Genomic DNA, 17,024 nt, shown 5'->3' with positions numbered 1-17,024 from the left:
TCCAACAGTCTTGAAGGAGTTCCCACATATGCTGAGCACTGTTGGCTGCTTTTCCTTCACTCTGTAGTCCAACTCATCCCAAACCATCTAAATTCTGTTAAAGTCGGGTGATTGTGGAGGCCAGGTCATCTGATGCAGCACTCAATCACTCTCCTTGGTAAAAAAACCCCAACTAAAATCTAAAATTTGGACTCATCAGACCAAAGGACAGATTTCCACCGGTCTAATGTCCATTGCTCGTGTTTCTTGGCCCAAGCAAGTCTCTTCTTATTGTTAGTGTCCTTTAGTAGTGATTTCTTTGCAGCAATTTGATCTTGAAGGCCTGATTCACGCAGTGTCCTCTGAACAGTTGATGTTGAGATGTGTCTGTTACTTGAACTCTGTGAGCATTTATTTGGGCAGCAATCTGAGGTGCAGTTAACTCTAATGAACTTATCCTCTGCAGCAGAGGTAACTCTGGGACTTCCTTTCCTGTGGCGGTCCTCATGAAAGCCAGTTTCATCATAGTGCTTGATGGTTTTTGCGACTGCGCTTGAAAAAATGTTCAAAGTTCTTGAAATTTTCCGCATTGACTGATCTTCATGTCTTAAAGTAATGATGCACTGTCATTTCGCTTAGATTATTTGAGCTGTTCTTGCCATAATATTGACTTTGTCTTATACCAAACAGGGCTATCTTCTGTATACCACCCCTACCTTGTCACAACACAACTCATTGGCTCAAACACATTAAGAAGGAAAGAAATTCCACAAATTAACAAGGCACACTTGTTAATTGAAATGCATTCCAGCTGACGACCTCGTGAAGCTGGTTGAGAGAATGCCAAGCGTGTGCTAAGCTGTCATCAAGGCAATGGGTGGCTACTTTGAAGAATCTCAAATATAAAATATATTTTGATTTGTTTAACACTTTTTTGCTTACTACATGATTCCATATGTGTTATTTCCTAGTTTTGATGTCTTCACTATTATTCTACAATGTAGAAAATAGTAAAAATAAAGAAAAATCCTTGAATGAGTAGGTGTGTCCAAACTTTTGACTGGTACTGCATGTATTTGAAAAATTGGGGAGCCAGGCCCAGCCAATCAGAATTAGGTTTTCCCCTGACAGCTGGTCTTCTCCTTCATCTGAAGAAAACATTTTTGCAATGGCTGCTCTGTCAGTTGGAGGTGGGCTGGGGGCCTGGCTCGGAAACATTTTCAATTGTGATTGACAGTTCAGAAGAAATATGTTCTAGGTTCATGTGTCTCTTTTCAAAATAAACATAGCTACTCTTATTATGTTTCATAAGTGGTGGGTAGCCTCAATAGCTGCATCATTTTTTCCCAAATTCTGCATGCAAACCCCACTTTGGGAATCGAATGCCAAGGTACTGTATCAGAGGTCAATAGACTCAACATTACAATTCAGCATGATACATGTGGTGCAAAAATAGATGTAATTAACATATATTTAAAAATATATTTACATACATATTCTATGATGTGGTCAAGTTATATATTTTGTGAATATATATATATATATTTTTTTACCCCTTCTTGTCCCATCGCTGCAACTTCCATACGGAATCGGGAGAGGAGAAGGTCGAGGGTCATGTGTCCTCCAAAACACGACCCCGCCAAGCCACACTGCGTCTTGATACACTGCTCGCTTAACCCACAAACCAGCCCGCAACAATTTGTCAGAGGAAACACCGTACAGCTGGCGACCGAAGTCAGCGTGCATGCGCCCGGCCCTCAAGGAGTTGCTAGAGTGCGATTAGACAAGCAAAAACATGATTTTAGAATTTTTTGCAAAAAAATCTATTTTACATAAGTATTCATAACCTTTGCTATGAGACTCGACATTGCGCTCAGGGGAATCCTGTTTCCATTGACCATCCTTGAGATGTTTCTTCAACTTGATTGGAGTTCACCTGTGGTAAATTCAATTGATTGGACATGATTTGGTAAGGCACACGCCTGTCTATATAAGATCCCACAGTTGACAGTGCATGTCAGAGCAAAAACCAAGGCATGAGGTTGAAGGAATTGTCCGTTGAGCTCCGAGACAGGATTGTGTCGAGGCACAGATATGGGGAAGGGTATCAAAATATTTCTGCAGCATTGAAGGTCCCCAGGAAAACAGTGGCCTCCATCATTCTTAAATGGAAGAAGTTTGGAAACCTCAAGACTCTTCCTAGAGCTGGCCGCCCAGCCAAACTGAGCAATTGGGGGAGAAGGGCCTTGGTCAGTGAGGTGACCAAGACCCAATGGTCACTCTGACAGAGCTCTAGAGTTCCTCTGTGGAGATGGGAGAACCTTCCAGGAGGACAACCATCTCTGCAGCACTCCACCAATCAGGCCTTTATGTAATGGCCAGACGGAAACTGGTCTGATGAAACCAAGATTGGCCTGAATGCCAAGCGTCACATCTGGAGGAAACCTACGGTGAAGCATGGTGGTGGCAGCATCATGCTGTGGGGATGTTTTTCAGCGGCAGGGACTGGTAGACTAGTCAGGATCGAGGGAAAGATGAACGACGCAAAGTACAGAGAGAGCCTTGATGAAAACCTGCTCCAGAGCACTCAGGACTTCAGACTGGTTTGAAGGTTCACCTTCCAACAGGAGAACGACCCTAAGCATACAGCCAAGACAATGCAGGATTGGCTTGGGGACAAGTCTCTGAATGCCCTTGATTGGCCCAGCCAGAGCTCGGACTTGAACCTGATCGAACATCTCTGGAGAGACCTGAAAATAGCTATGCAGTGACACACCAAGAAGACTCGAGGCTGTAAACGCTGCCAACGGTGCTTCAACAAAGTACTGAGTAAAGGGTCTGAATACTTATCCTCTCTAGGCTAGGCGGGACGAATTCGTCCCACCTACGTAACAGCCACTGCCAGCCTGTGGCGCGATTTTCAAAACCTTAAAAATCCTATTACTTCAATTTCTCAAACATATGACTATTTTACAGCCATTTAAAGACAAGACTCTCGTTAATCTAACCACACTGTCCGATTTCAAAAAGGCTTTACAACGAAAGCAAAACATTAGATTATGTCAGCAGAGTACCAAGCCAGAAATAATCAGACACCCATTTTTCAAGCCAGCATATAATGTCACCAAAACCCAGAAGACAGCTAAATGCAGCACTCACCTTTGATGATCTTCATCAGATGACAACCCTAGGACATTATGTTATACAATACATGCATGTTTTGTTCAATCAAGTTCATATTTATATCAAAAACCAGCTTTTTACATTAGCATGTGACGTTCAGAACTAGCATACCCCCCGCAAACTTCCGGGGAATTCGCTAACATTTTACTAAATTACTCACGATAAACGTTCACAAAAAGCATAACAATTATTTTAAGAATTATAGATACAGACCTCCTCTATGCACTCGATATGTCCGATTTTAAAATAGCTTTTTGGTGAAAGCACATTTTGCAATATTCTAAGTACATAGCCCAGGCATCACGGGCTCGCTATTTAGACACCCGGCAAGTTTAGCACTCACCATAATCATATTTACTATTATAAAAGTTTGATTACCTTTTGTTGTCTTCGTCAGAATGCACACCCAGGACTGCTACTTCAATAACAAATGTTGGTTTGGTCCAAAATAATCCATCGTTATATCCGAATAGCGGCATTTTGTTCGTGCGTTCCAGACACTATCCGAAATAGTAAAGAAGTGTCGCGCGCATGGCGCAATTCGTGACAATAAAATTCTAAGTATTCCATTACCGTACTTCGAAGCATGTCAACCGCTGTTTAAAATCAATTTTGACGACATTTTTCTCGTAGAAAAGCGATAATATTCCGACAGGGAATCTCCTTTTCGGCAAACAGAGGAAAAAATCCCAAAGGCGGGGGCGGTCGGGGTCACGCGCATAAGCCCAGTGTCCCTTGATCGGCCACTTGAGAAAGGCGATAATGTGTTTCAGCCTGGGGCTAGAATGACGACATTCTGTTTTTTCCCGGGCTCTGAGCGCCTATGGACGACGTGGGAAGTGTTACGTTAGAGCAGAGATCCTTAGTAAATGATAGAGATGGAAAAGAAGTTCAAGAAATGGTCAGACAGGCCACTTCCTGTAAAGGAATCTCTCAGGTTTTGACCTGCCATTTGAGTTCTGTTATACTCACAGACACCATTCAAACAGTTTTAGAAAATGTAGGGTGTTTTCTATCCATATGTAATAAGTATATGCATATTCTAGTTACTGGGTAGGAGTGGTAACCAGATTAAATCGGGTATGTTTTTTATCCAGCCGTGTCAATACTGCCCCCTATCCTAAACAGGTTAAATAAATTTGATATTTCAGCTTTTATTTAGACATTTTTGCTAAAATTTCTAAACCTGTTTTTGCTTTGTCATTATAGGGTATTTTGTATAGATTGATGAGGGGGAAAAAAAACTTTTAATCCATTTTTTATTTTTATATTTAGTCATTTTAGGCTCTTATCCAGGACGACTTACATTAATCCATTCATCTTCAGATAGCTATGTGATATGTTGTTGTCTCACCATCGTTGTAAGTACATTTTCCCTCATCAAAGTCATTATCAGCAAAGTCAGTACTAGTAGGAAAAGATGAGTGCATTTTTGAGGGAGTGGGGACATCACCAGGAAGTAAAATAGTTAATAGACCAGTGAGAAAGGGAGTTCCAAACCTCTCTGCCAATAACAGCTAGTTATCAGCTTCCCCCAGACCACTCCCAGACAGTCCTAGCAAAATTCTTGCTTTAGAAATTGCCCTTTGCTAAGAAGCTATTTTTGTTTATTTTTGACCATTTTAATTCAAAACAATCACAGTAAGGTACTTAATTTTTACCCAGAAATGATTTGATATTGAGATGAAAATAGCTGCATCTGACCTTTCCAAATCTTTTTAAAGAGGTATGTTTCAGACATTTTTGGGAGGATGGGCAATTGATACAATATTGTCTCTCTCTCTTCTTGAAATTCATGTGCATTATTGCTATTATAAACTGGTTGCCAACGTAATTACAACAGTAAAAATACATGTTTTGTCATACCTGTGGTATACGGTCTGAGATCAGCATTCTGGGCTCGAACCACCCAGTTTTATACCATGGCATTGTTGAGCATTCCTTTCTGATTAGCTTAAAGGCCATTCTAGAGCGTGCATTATTTCCCTATAATGCACAGCATTTCAGCATTTTGGCTGTAGTTAATTTTTACATGTTTTGTTTGAGCTGCTTTTGAATGCATAAGTCGAATTGAAAACAGTATTGGTATTGTTAAATTCTATTTTCATAACAGCAAGCTAGGACTGATGGTTTGGTTAGCTAAACTAGCAAGTCTGTATGTTTGCTTACCATGGCAACTACTGTAGCTATCTAGTAAACCTGCTAGCTACTTCAGTGGATGTTGAACACATTTCTACCTACAAATGAACACATATCTAGCGGCAAATGTGTTAAATAATAGCCATAATGTAAAAGGGATAATCAACTCATGGCTCTATGCATTCTCTAGAAAATACTGCAACGCTGCTAGTACGTTGGGTTACACACCTTCCACATCGTTCATTATTTTCCGTAGAATGCATAACCCCTCGTTGATTATCCCTTACATAAGCCTAAACAACCCAGATGTTTCAGCAGTGCATTGTTCACTACACTATATTTCCAAGTGGTAGCACATAGTGACTCTTTCCCCTTTTGGCTGATGGAGGATGATGTATGTTTTACAGCCACATCCATACTGTATATGATTTGGTTTTACATTCCAACATAAATTCATGTCAAATTGATACATTTATGATGTCAAAATATAGAAAAGTACAGTGTTCAGCAGTTATCAAATTATATTTCACTAGGCACTACATCATTTTGGTTCAGTAGTTTTGAGCAGTTTGATTAAGTGATAGTTAATTGTTTTGCCTGACGAATGACAAGAAAATGATATCAAAAGTAAAATGAATATTGCATTTTAAAAAGCATAGGTATCCAAATTGAAAGAGTGATTTGGTGCAGTGAACAAGTGACTGTGAATGTGTTTGTTGTACTCACTCAGTCAATTGAAAACGTGCTTAGAGTTTTGAAACATGAGCCATTTTGATGATCTGTTTAGATTTTTGTGATAAGCATTGTGAAAACGTACCACGCACTTATGAACATTGCACCAAAGCGATTGGGAAAACTGTAAGATTACAGAGCAGGCCTGGCTCCCGGAAGGAGAAACCCTAGAGGCGGGCCCAGGCTGACCCCAGGAGTAGCCAGGTAACCCAACACCTCGTCACATCAGCTCCACAGGATCCAATGTAATCGCCCCCAAGTCTCAGTTACTATGGGCAGATCGGCCCTGTCAACGTTGTTGCCAAGTTGCCGACAGGTGACGGGGTCAAAACACCACTGGCCACCTCTGTCATCGTCCTGGCAGCTGAGGGAGAGCAGTTGTCTAATGACTAGCTATCCATCACAAAGAAAGTGGTGCTAATGCGAAAGGGTGCAGTGTCTTTGAGCTACAGTATGTTCTCTACTCCACTGGCTGTGATCTGTTAAGCTCCTGAAATGAGAGGCTTGCTTATTCGCCATCCTGAATGAAGCTAAATGCTTAACACTAAGAAACTTTCCTGGCGCTTTTGCAAAGGGGCAGTAATTCCAAACCGACTACATAGGGAGAATGTTATAGAAGATGCTTCGTAAATAACAGGTGTACACTAACAGTGAAATGCTTATTTACAGGTCCTTTTCCAACAATGCTGAGTTAAAGATAAAGATAAACATTCATAAATAAATAATATAAATAGTGACATGAGGTATAAATGCACAGTGAATAACAAGAAAGTAAAGTAAAAATAACATGGTTATATACAGGGAGTACCAGAACTGAGACGATGTGCAGGGGTACGAGATAATTGAGGTACAGTATGTACATAGAATTAGGGGTAAAGTGACTAGGCAACAGGATAGATAATAGACAGTAGCAGCAGCGTATGTAATGAGTATGAAAGTGTGTGTGTGTGTGTGTGTGTGTGTGTGGCATCAGTATGCATGTGTTATGTGTGTGTGTGAGTGTTGGGGTGTCAGTGTAAGTATGTGTGAGTGTGTGGGTAGAGTCCAGTGTGTGTGCATAGAGTCAGTGCAAGAGAGTTATTGCAAAAAAGGGTTGTTTCAGGTAGTCCGGGTAGCCATTTGAGGAGCTATTTAGCAGTCTTGTTTGGCTAGGGTAGGCCATCATTGTAAATAAGAAGTTGTTCTTAACTGACTTGCCTAGTTAAATAAAGGTTAAATACAAAAAAATAAAAAATATGAAAATAGAGATCCTGAATGGCAGAGAGCTAAGCCACAGTCATGTACTGGGCCGTACTCACCACTAGGATTGTTACGGTGACTGTATTACTGCCACAACGGGGGTCATGAGTCATGATGACAGTCAAATTCCAGGCTTCTCCAAGCTCTGATGCTGCTGATGGTCATTAGTACCCTACGTAACTTGCTAACTGCCTGGTACTCAGCACTCTAATGACCCTCTAATCACTGACATCAATACAAATGAAATCGCAAATCTAATCAAACACTTCATGAGAGCCCATGAGCTGATGTTGCGCAACATTTCTATAGGCTATGCAATTGCGTGAGAAAACAGAGTGATGGCCTCTATTAAAAAGAGGAGGATCCCATCAGCTTTCTATAGGCTAGGCCTACTATACAGTGAGGGAAAAAAGTATTTGATCCCCTGCTGATTTTGTACATTTGCCCACTGACAAAGAAATGATCAGTCTATAATTTTAATGGTAGGTTTATTTGAACAGTGAGAGACATAATAACAACAACAAACATCCAGAAAAACATATGTCAAAAATGTTATAAATTGATTTGCATTTTAATGAGGGAAATAAGTATTTGATCCCTCTGCAAAACATGACTTAGTACTTGGTGGCAAAACCCTTGTTGGCAATCACAGAGGTCAGACGTTTCTTGTAGTTGGCCACCAGGTTTGCACACATCTCAGGAGGGATTTTGTCCCGCTCCTCTTTGCAGATCTTCTCTAAGTCATTAAGGTTTTGAGGCTGGCGTTTGGCAACTCGAACCTTCAGCTCCCTCCACAGATTTTCTATGGGATTAACCTCTTACATCTAGACGTTCCGCTAGCGGAACACCGCTCCAATATCCAATGATAGGGCGTGGCGCGAAATACAAACTCCTCGAAAATCCGAAAACTTCAATTTTTCAAACATATTACTATTTTACACCATTTTAAAGACAAGACTCTCCTTTATCTAACCACACTGTCCGATTTCAAAAAGGCTTTACAACGAAAACAAAACATTAGATTATGTCAGGAGAGTACCCAGCCAGAAATAATCAGACACCCATTTTTCAAGCTAGCATATAATGTCACAAAAACCAAAACCACAGCTAAATGCAGCACTAACCTTTGATGATCTTCATCAGATGACACTCCTAGGACATTGTTATACAATACATGCATGTTTTGTTCAATCAAGTTCATATTTATATCAAAAACAAGCTTTTTACATTAGCATGTGACGTTCAGAACTAGCATTCCCACCGAACACTGCCGGTGAATTTACTAAATTACTCACGATAAACGTTCACAAAAAACATAACAATTATTTTAAGAATTATAGATACAGAACTCCTTTATGCAATCGCGGTGTCCGATTTTAAAATAGCTTTTCGGTGAAAGCACATTTTGCAATATTCTGAGTAGATAGCCCGGCCATCACAGGCTAGCTATTTTGACACCCACCAAGTTTGGTACTCACCAAACTCAGATTTACTATAAGAAAAATTGGATTACCTTTGCTGTTCTTCGTCAGAATGCACTCCCAGGACTTCTACAACAAATGTTGGTTTAGTTCCAAATAATCCATAGTTATATCCAAATAGCGGCGTTTTGTTTGTGCGTTCAAGACACTATCCGAAGGGTAACGAAGGGTGATGCGCCGGCGCGTTTCGTGACAAAAAATGTCAAAATATTCCATTACCGTACTTCGAAGCATGTCAAACGCTGTTCAAAATCAGTTTTGATGCGATTTTTCTCGTAAAATGGCGATAATATTCCGACCGGGAGACGTTGTTTTCGTTCAAAGACTGAAAATGTAAAATGGACTCTTCACGTGCATGCGCACACCCGTCTCATTGTTCTCAGATCGACCACTATCCAAATGCGCTACTGTTTTTCAGCCAGAGACTGCAGAGTCATCATTCAACGTTCTGGCGCCTTCTGAGAGCCTATGGGAGCCTTAGAAAGTGTCACGTTACAGCAGAGATCCTCTGTTTTGGATAGAGATGACAAAGAAGCCCAAGAAATGGTCAGACAGGGTACTTCCTGTACAGAATCTTCTCAGGTTTTGGCCTGCCATTTGAGTTCTGTTATACTCACAGACACCATTCAAACAGTTTTAGAAATTTTGGAGTGTTTTCTATCCAAAGCTAATAATTATATGCATATTCTAGTTTCTGGGCAGGAGTAATAACCAGATTAAATCGGGTACGTTTTTTTATCCGGCTGTGAAAATACTGCCCCCTATCCATAACAAGTTAAGGTCTGGAGACTGGCTAGGCCACTCCAGGACCTTAATGTGCTTCTTCTTGAGCCACTCCTTTGTTGCCTTGGCCGTGTGTTTTGGGTCATTGTCATGCTGGAATTTTCAATGCCCTGGCTGAGGGAAGGAGGTTCTCACCCAAGATTTGACGGTACATGGCCCCATCCATCGTCCCTTTGAAATGGCGAAGTTGTCCTGTCCCCTTAGCAGAAAAACACCCCCAAAGCATAATGTTTCCACCTCCATGTTTGACGGTGGGGATGGTGTTCTTGGGGTCATAGGCAGCATTCCTCCTCCTCCAAACACGGCGAGTTGAGTTGATGCCAAAGAGCTCCATTTTGGTCTCATCTGACCACAACACTTTCACCCAGTTGTCCTCTGAATCATTCAGGTGTTCATTGGCAAACTTCAGACAGGCATGTATATGTGCTTTCTTGAGCAGGGGGACCTTGCGGGCGCTGCAGGATTTCAGTCCTTCACGGTGTAGTGTGTTACCAATTGTTTTCTTGGTGACTATGGTCCCAGCTGCCTTGAGATCATTGACAAGATCCTCCCGTGTAGTTCTGGGCTGATTCCTCACCGTTCTCATTATCATTGCAACTCCACGAGGTGAGATCTTGCATGGAGCCCCAGGCCGAGGGAGATTGACAGTTCTTTTGTGTTTCTTCCATTTGCGAATAATCGCAACAACTCTTGTCACCTTCTCACCAAGCTGCTTGGCGATGGTCTTGTAGCCCATTCCAGCCTTGTGTAGGTCTACAATCTTGTCCCTTACATCCTTGGAGAGCTCTTTGGTCTTGGCCATGATGGAGAGTTTGGAATCTGATTGATTGATTGCTTCTGTGGACAGGTGTCTTTTATACAGGTAACAAACTGAGATTAGGAGCACTCCCTTTATGAGTGTGCTCCTAATCTCAGCTCGTTACCTGTATAAAAGACACCTGGGAGCCAGAAATCTTTCTGATTGAGAGGGGGTCATATACTTAGTTCCCTCATTAAAATTCAAATCAATTTATAACATTTTTGACATGCGTTTTTCTGGATTTTATTATTGTTATTCTGTCTCTCACTGTTCAAATAAACCTACCATTAAAATTATCGACCGATCATTTCTTTGTCAGTGGGCAAACGGACGAAATCAGCAGGGGATCAAATACTTTTTTCCCTCACTGTATTTATTTTTCAACTTTCCTAATATTATGCACATTGCTTCTGTTTACAACAGGATGGCATGAAAATGAACCACGGGAATAGCGTCCTCCATTCGCTATTTAAGTGCATAGATGACATTTTTTCTCCTGCCCCTGTTTCGAGACAGGTGCATGATAATGGTCCATTCTAAATCAAAACAATTTCACACATATATTATTTAGTATATGTAAAGACAAGATAAAATCAAGAATAGTCTGATGGGTGACACTATTATCCTATCACTTGTGAATTATATATTTTCCGCTGGGAAATTCGATGCATTATCAAGTGTTTGTCAAATTGTAAATGAGAGAATGATGAAGTGTGTAAAGCCTGCGCAAAAATACAAAGCAAAGCCTTTCATGCAACTTTTTTCAAATCATCATTAGAGTTGCATCATGCTGCCTTAGAATGTATTAAACATCAAAACATATAGCCCAACGTTTGTATCACAACTAACGTTGCCAAATAACTTCTTAAAATAAAGCACATTAATCCCCTTTACAACGGTTGCAGAGTCTAACTGGCATACATATGCAGCACGTGAGTTTCAAGTTTGGGGAAGATACATTATGTTGAAATATATCTCCTGTTGAGTCAGCCTCATTACTTACATTTTTTGTTGTTGATGCTACTGGTTGTATTAATTTGGGATCTATTGCATCCCACAACTGTCCCAGACTATGTTTGGAATATTTATTTCTCGCACTGAATAGGTCAACTTTTATACTACCCGGGATAGTAGATAGACATAGGCTAGTGTTTTTTATTTTTGTTCGGTCTACTCATTTTGTTGGCTGATGAAAGTAAATGTGGACAGTTCTTCCAATATCTTCAGTATGTGCCTCAGAATTGGATAAGGACTCGCACAGTTGCGTCGCCAATGTGTCTGTCTTCACTTGTAGCCTGTGAGAAAGACCCAATCACGTGAAAGAGAGCCATGTGAGTGAGAGGTGCTTTGGTGCGCCAAGCCGGGATAAGGGAATTATAACTATTATATTCAGCCCAAGGGCAAAATGGCCACTGGCCGCAAAAGGCATGGATTGTTTAAGGGGAATTACAGCCACACAAAGGGGATGCTGACGGGAAATTCGAGGCATTATCATGTGTTTGTCAAATTGTGAATGAGAGACTGATGAAGTATTTGGAGCCTGCGCCAAAAACAAAGCAGAGCTCATGCCTTTCATGCAACTTTTTTCAAATCCTCATTAGAGTTGCATCATGCAGCCTTACAATGTATTAAACATCAACATATAGCCCAACGTTTGTAGAACAACTAAAGTTACATAAATAACTCAAAACTATTAACCGCTCAACACAGAATAACCGTGTGTGCGCACTCCCTCAAGTACTTTGGAGAAAATATAATTTCAATTTTATTCAGCTATGTTCAATTGTATTCTTCATACTATTAAATAATATAAATTAATGCCATGGAATTCTAAGTGTAGTGTAGCCCACAGCCATGTGGCATAGACAGATCAGGGCCTAATATCAGGATAACTCAGAGTATGCTATTCTGTTCTTCTGAAACATACTACATTTTCTTCATATCATGTTTCTTTAGACCTGTCTACAATAAGTAATGGATTTATGGTGCTGGATTTGTTTGACTTCTTAAAATGTAGATGTTCCAAAGGTCTGCATCTGTGGCTATGCGTGGAAGCCAGGAGATGCTAAATGTGTTTGTTAATTAACAGTCGATTACCGTGAGACTGGCAGTTATTTGCTTGGCTATCAGCGGCTGCAATGACCGCCACAGCCCTACTCACCACCCTCTGTAGTGTCTTGTGGTCGGATGCCTTGCAGTTGTTGTACCAAGCGGTGATGCAGCCAGTCAAGATGCTCTCAATGGTGCAGCTGTAGGGCCTGAGGGCCCTTGCCAAATCGTTTCAGCCTCCTGAGAGGGAAGAGGCGCTGTCGTGCCCTCTTAACAATTGTGTGGGTGTGTGTGGACCATGTTAATTCCTTAGTGATGTGGACACTGAGGAACTTGAAGCTCTCGACCCGCTCCACTGCAGCCCCATCAATGTGGATGAAGGTGTACTCGGCCCTCCGTTTCCTGTAGTCCAAGATCAGCTCCTTTGTCTTGCTGATGTTGAGGGAGAGGTTGTTTTCCTGGCACCACGCTGTCAGGTCTCTGACCTCCGTATAGGCTGCCTCATCGTCGTCGGTGATCAGTCCTACCACCGTCATGTCGTCAGCAAACTTGATGATGGTGTTGGAGCTGTTGATGGTCAGCATGGCGGATGTGTTGTTGTCTGGGTCCGGAGTAAGCAGAACATACAGAGCCAACTCGTTGAAGTAGTGATTTTCATCCAAATTGAGTTTACAGGATGTTTCTTGATTCCAGCTTTAAGGTTTAGCTGAATATGCAGTCTAATAACAGTAAATGCAGATTGATTTGATATGAATTTTGATCTCATCATCAAATAAATGAAATCCAATGTGTTTCCACTTTGCAGGCTACATTGTCTATCCAGACTGTGTGTCAACTCTTCAGGGGTCTGTTGTGAGGTTGGCATTGAGACAGCCACGTCCCTAGTGTCCTGGCCTCTACCCTCCCCTCTCCCTCTCTATCTGGCTGAGGAGATCTATGATGGACAGATCTGGTACTGTGTGTATGGTGCCACTTCAATCTGTGCTCCACTGTCCTGGCCTATCACCCCGCTGTCTGCAGTCTCTGGCCTCTGAGGCCTTTGACGCTCCCAGGAGGACGTATGTCCCGTGGCGGTACTGGCAGAAGTGTTTGTGGAGTTGGACTGTTCAGAGCCTTATCAATGTCAGGAGGCTCAGCCAGGCTTTCCATGCTGCCTTGTGCTCTGACAGACAGGCCCTGCATGGCCCAGGAGCCCCAGTGTCAGAGTTGGCAGTGGAGGCAGCGTCAGGACAAAGACTGGTGCGCTGCACATAACCAGGCTGAGGCAACACACCCAGCATCTCCCCAGCATCATACCTTTGGTTTTTGGGTCAGTGGACGTGTGGTTTTGTGGAGCGACTAAAAGCAATCTTTCTCACTCTCTGAATTTCATGAAGTTTACATTTTGTTTGCCATCCATTTAAAATAATACGGGGGGGGGGGGGGGGGAGTGCTGTTTATAAATGCCGAGAGATAAAGAGTGAATGTAAGGGGAAAGATTAAGAGTGTGAGAGAGACACTGTATGCCAGAGGATATGAGTGATAGCGAGGTAACAATGGTGTTGGTGTTGATGGGTGTCTGTGTAGTGATGAAGTGATACAGCGAGAGTGGGCCTTCGGAGTGATAGAGAGAGTCTCTCTTAGTGTGATGTGATCTGTGTCAGTGGGGCAGGAAGTTCCCATCCCCAGGGGAGACAGCAGGCAGAATAACAGGCTTTACTCCCCCACTGTCCCCTCTTTGTCCCGGCTCCCTCTGCCTCCCCTGCCCTGCCCCGCTACTCATCAGCTCTTAATCCACTTTTGATAGCTTTCACAGCACCCTGTCCACCACAGGCATACACCCAGAAACACACACACACACACACACACACACACTCACACACACACACACACACACACACACACACACACACACACACACACACACACACACACACACACCGAGAGAGAGAGAAACGTAAAGACACAAATATACATACTGTATCAATATTTTGAATATCTGTTCATTTTATGGTTTGTTGATTTTGATTATTTTTGATTATCATAAGGTGCAAAGTAGAATTTTAAATCTAAGTAGTTGTTCCATTCAGTTGTCCAGCATGACACCTTTATTGATTCATGTTTTCTCTATGAAACACACCGTGATACTGAAAATAACCTAAGTGATCTAACAGGGACGGAACATAGGAAAAATTGGATGCTTTCAAAGTCAGTTTCCTAAGACATTTCTTCCCCCAAAAATGAAAACATGACTTCATTCAGTGCTGGTGTATTTTCCAACCTTGTAATTTAGAGCAAATATTTAAAAAAGACGTGATCATGTACATCAGGAACGGGATGCCCACAACTTTGCATTACGGTGACCACACCCACTTGTCGTGTTGTTTGTTTTGTTAGCCATGACAACTGTCTGTGGGCTGCATCGCTCTCTGATTAGATTCTTAGCAGGAAGGAGAGCGTGGGAGTACTGGTGTTTAGACCATGTAAAGTTGACTCATAAAATCCCACAGGCTATCTCAACTGTCTCTAGGAAGACCGTTGTCTATCACATTATTATTGATGGATGTGATGGCAAATTCCACTAGTCAAGCGGGGTGAAACGAGAATCTAGACAAGTCATCATGACAACCCAAAGACAGCACGGGTTAAGGCATGGATTATTTTAGGGCAAGTATCACTTTATATTCCGGTGCGCAGCAAGACTATAGTTTAGCAGGGTAATAGAGGTCATGTTCCCTTCAGTCATCTCTATCTGATCCTCTCTTCTGTCTGTCTGTCTGTGTTCCTCTGTCAGGAATGCACACTATCCTCACACTAGCTGGGTTGATTCTGGCTCTGTCCATCCCGAGTGCCAGGCCCGAATCGGCTGAACTGAGGTTCCTGGGACAGACGGACTTCGTGGTCAACGAGAGCAGCCGCACCGTGGTGCGCCTGGTAGTGGAGAGGATCGGAGACCCGGTCAACGTGACGGCGCTGGTTCTGGTAGGAACGGCCTGGTCATAGAAGGACTGTTTTAGGTCACCTGTTGAGTGTCCGACCTACTGTAGTGTTATCTCGATACGTCTTTGTGTGTTTATATAATCTCCTCTAAACTGGCTTTAGCCTCTCTGACCTAAGTCTTGCAGGGGGCAGCAACAGTGACAAGCCATGATTAGCAACACACAGCAGTAGGGCATCACAGCGGAGCCTTAAACCCAAACCCCTGGTTTCACTAATCTGCACCCTGAGTTCTCATGCGCAGTTCTCCTTAGGGGAATAGATCAGTGACATTTTTACTGTGGGAGGTAGAGGGTGACATGAAAGGTCGACGTCTGCAGTTATTGTCACCCACATCAGAATGTGTCAGCTCCCACATGGGAGCCAGTGCCTGCTCCCTCCCCATGGGTGTCTGGGAAACTGATGACTTGGCCGGGACTTTCCCAGGCCTGAAGAAGCTCTTATATTGTTTTTACAGTTCCTTAAATGTCAGTGCTATATCCCTAGAGAATGAAACACAAAGTGTCATCTTCTGTTTCAGCACTTTAGTTGACCCCAGCATTCAATATTTTTGCACAGGCCGATTGCGTGTTTGACTGGGTGTTCAAGTGGTAAACGATCATGCCAAATTACGACAATAGCGATTACCACATCAACTGTCCTTGTTGCTTCCAGTTGGAGGGAGATGACACGGGGGACTTTGAGGCCACCACGGCTGCAGCCTTCCTGCTGTCCTCAGAGGCCAGTAAGACCGTCTTCATCGCAGTCAGGGATGACGAGCTGCCCGAGGCCGATGAGACCTTTATCTTCAACCTTAGGCTACAGGTAACGGAAAGAGTGTGTGTTGGGTCGGGTGGTCTGTGTGTGCATGTGTGTGTCAGCGGTCCTTCAATATCAGTGGTTGTTATGGTTGCCCTCATACTACGCTCATGTGTTAATATGTGCGCGTGTGTGCGTTTGTGTATGTGTTGTAATGCTCATGAGTGTGTCTATGAGTGAAAAATGAGGCCTCCTTCTTTTGGCCTCCGATGTAGAACCTTAGTCAGTTATCCCACAAAGATCTCTAGTGTTCCTATCCTGCCCCTGAGTACCTTAAACCCTCATCCTGGTCCAACCACTGCCGAGTGGGGGCCTTGGAGCCCTGCCTTTACAACCCCAGCAGAAAGACTTGAGAGGCCATGGCTGCCCTTTGATGTGTTTCTATATGGCTCCTTCAGGGCTAGGCCGCTGAAGAGAGCACCACTTAAAGACACCTTTGTGAGCAGACAGCCATTTTGACAGCCAAGGCTTCACCACACAGTAGATTGAAGCCCAGTCAGGGGCTGTGTGAAGTCACAGCAAGACAGCCGTTTCACACTATCAAACAGACCAGAGAAACCAATGTGCTTCCTGTAGCTGGGGACCATGGTTGGGAGGGAAAATGCTGGAGAACAGATCGGAGGATTCCCTCACAGTAGAAGGGTATAATCTAGAGCCTGACATGAGTGTAGGCGGCCATGGCACAGGCAAACAGCTCTGCTGAAAGAAACCCTTCCCACGATGCATAGAGAGTTGTTAATGTAATGTAAAAAAAAATCTCTGTTGACGGCGGCTGTGCAGCATGCCTTGCACCTAGAGTCCGATTGCCATGGTGTCATTAGCGGGCTGCCGTCATGTGATGGATGATGAAGGGCCTGGCTCCCACT

General features: G+C 42.8%; 1 protein-coding gene across 1 annotated transcript in view; it reads left to right on the top strand.

The window, feature by feature from the left end:
• Positions 1-17,024, top strand: part of adgrv1 (adhesion G protein-coupled receptor V1) — a 197,173-nt gene that overhangs the window by 12,035 nt on the left and 168,114 nt on the right. Inside the window, exons 2-3 of the mRNA XM_014160914.3 lie at positions 15,158-15,345; positions 16,015-16,164. Of these exons, the coding sequence (XP_014016389.3) occupies positions 15,158-15,345; positions 16,015-16,164 (338 nt within the window). The remainder of the gene's footprint in view (positions 1-15,157; positions 15,346-16,014; positions 16,165-17,024) is intronic.

Source organism: Salmo salar, chromosome 20, assembly GCF_965601325.2.
Source record: "Salmo salar chromosome 20, fSalSal1, whole genome shotgun sequence".
NCBI lineage: Eukaryota > Metazoa > Chordata > Actinopteri > Salmoniformes > Salmonidae > Salmo > Salmo salar.
This window is presented reverse-complemented; position numbering and strand designations above follow the sequence as displayed.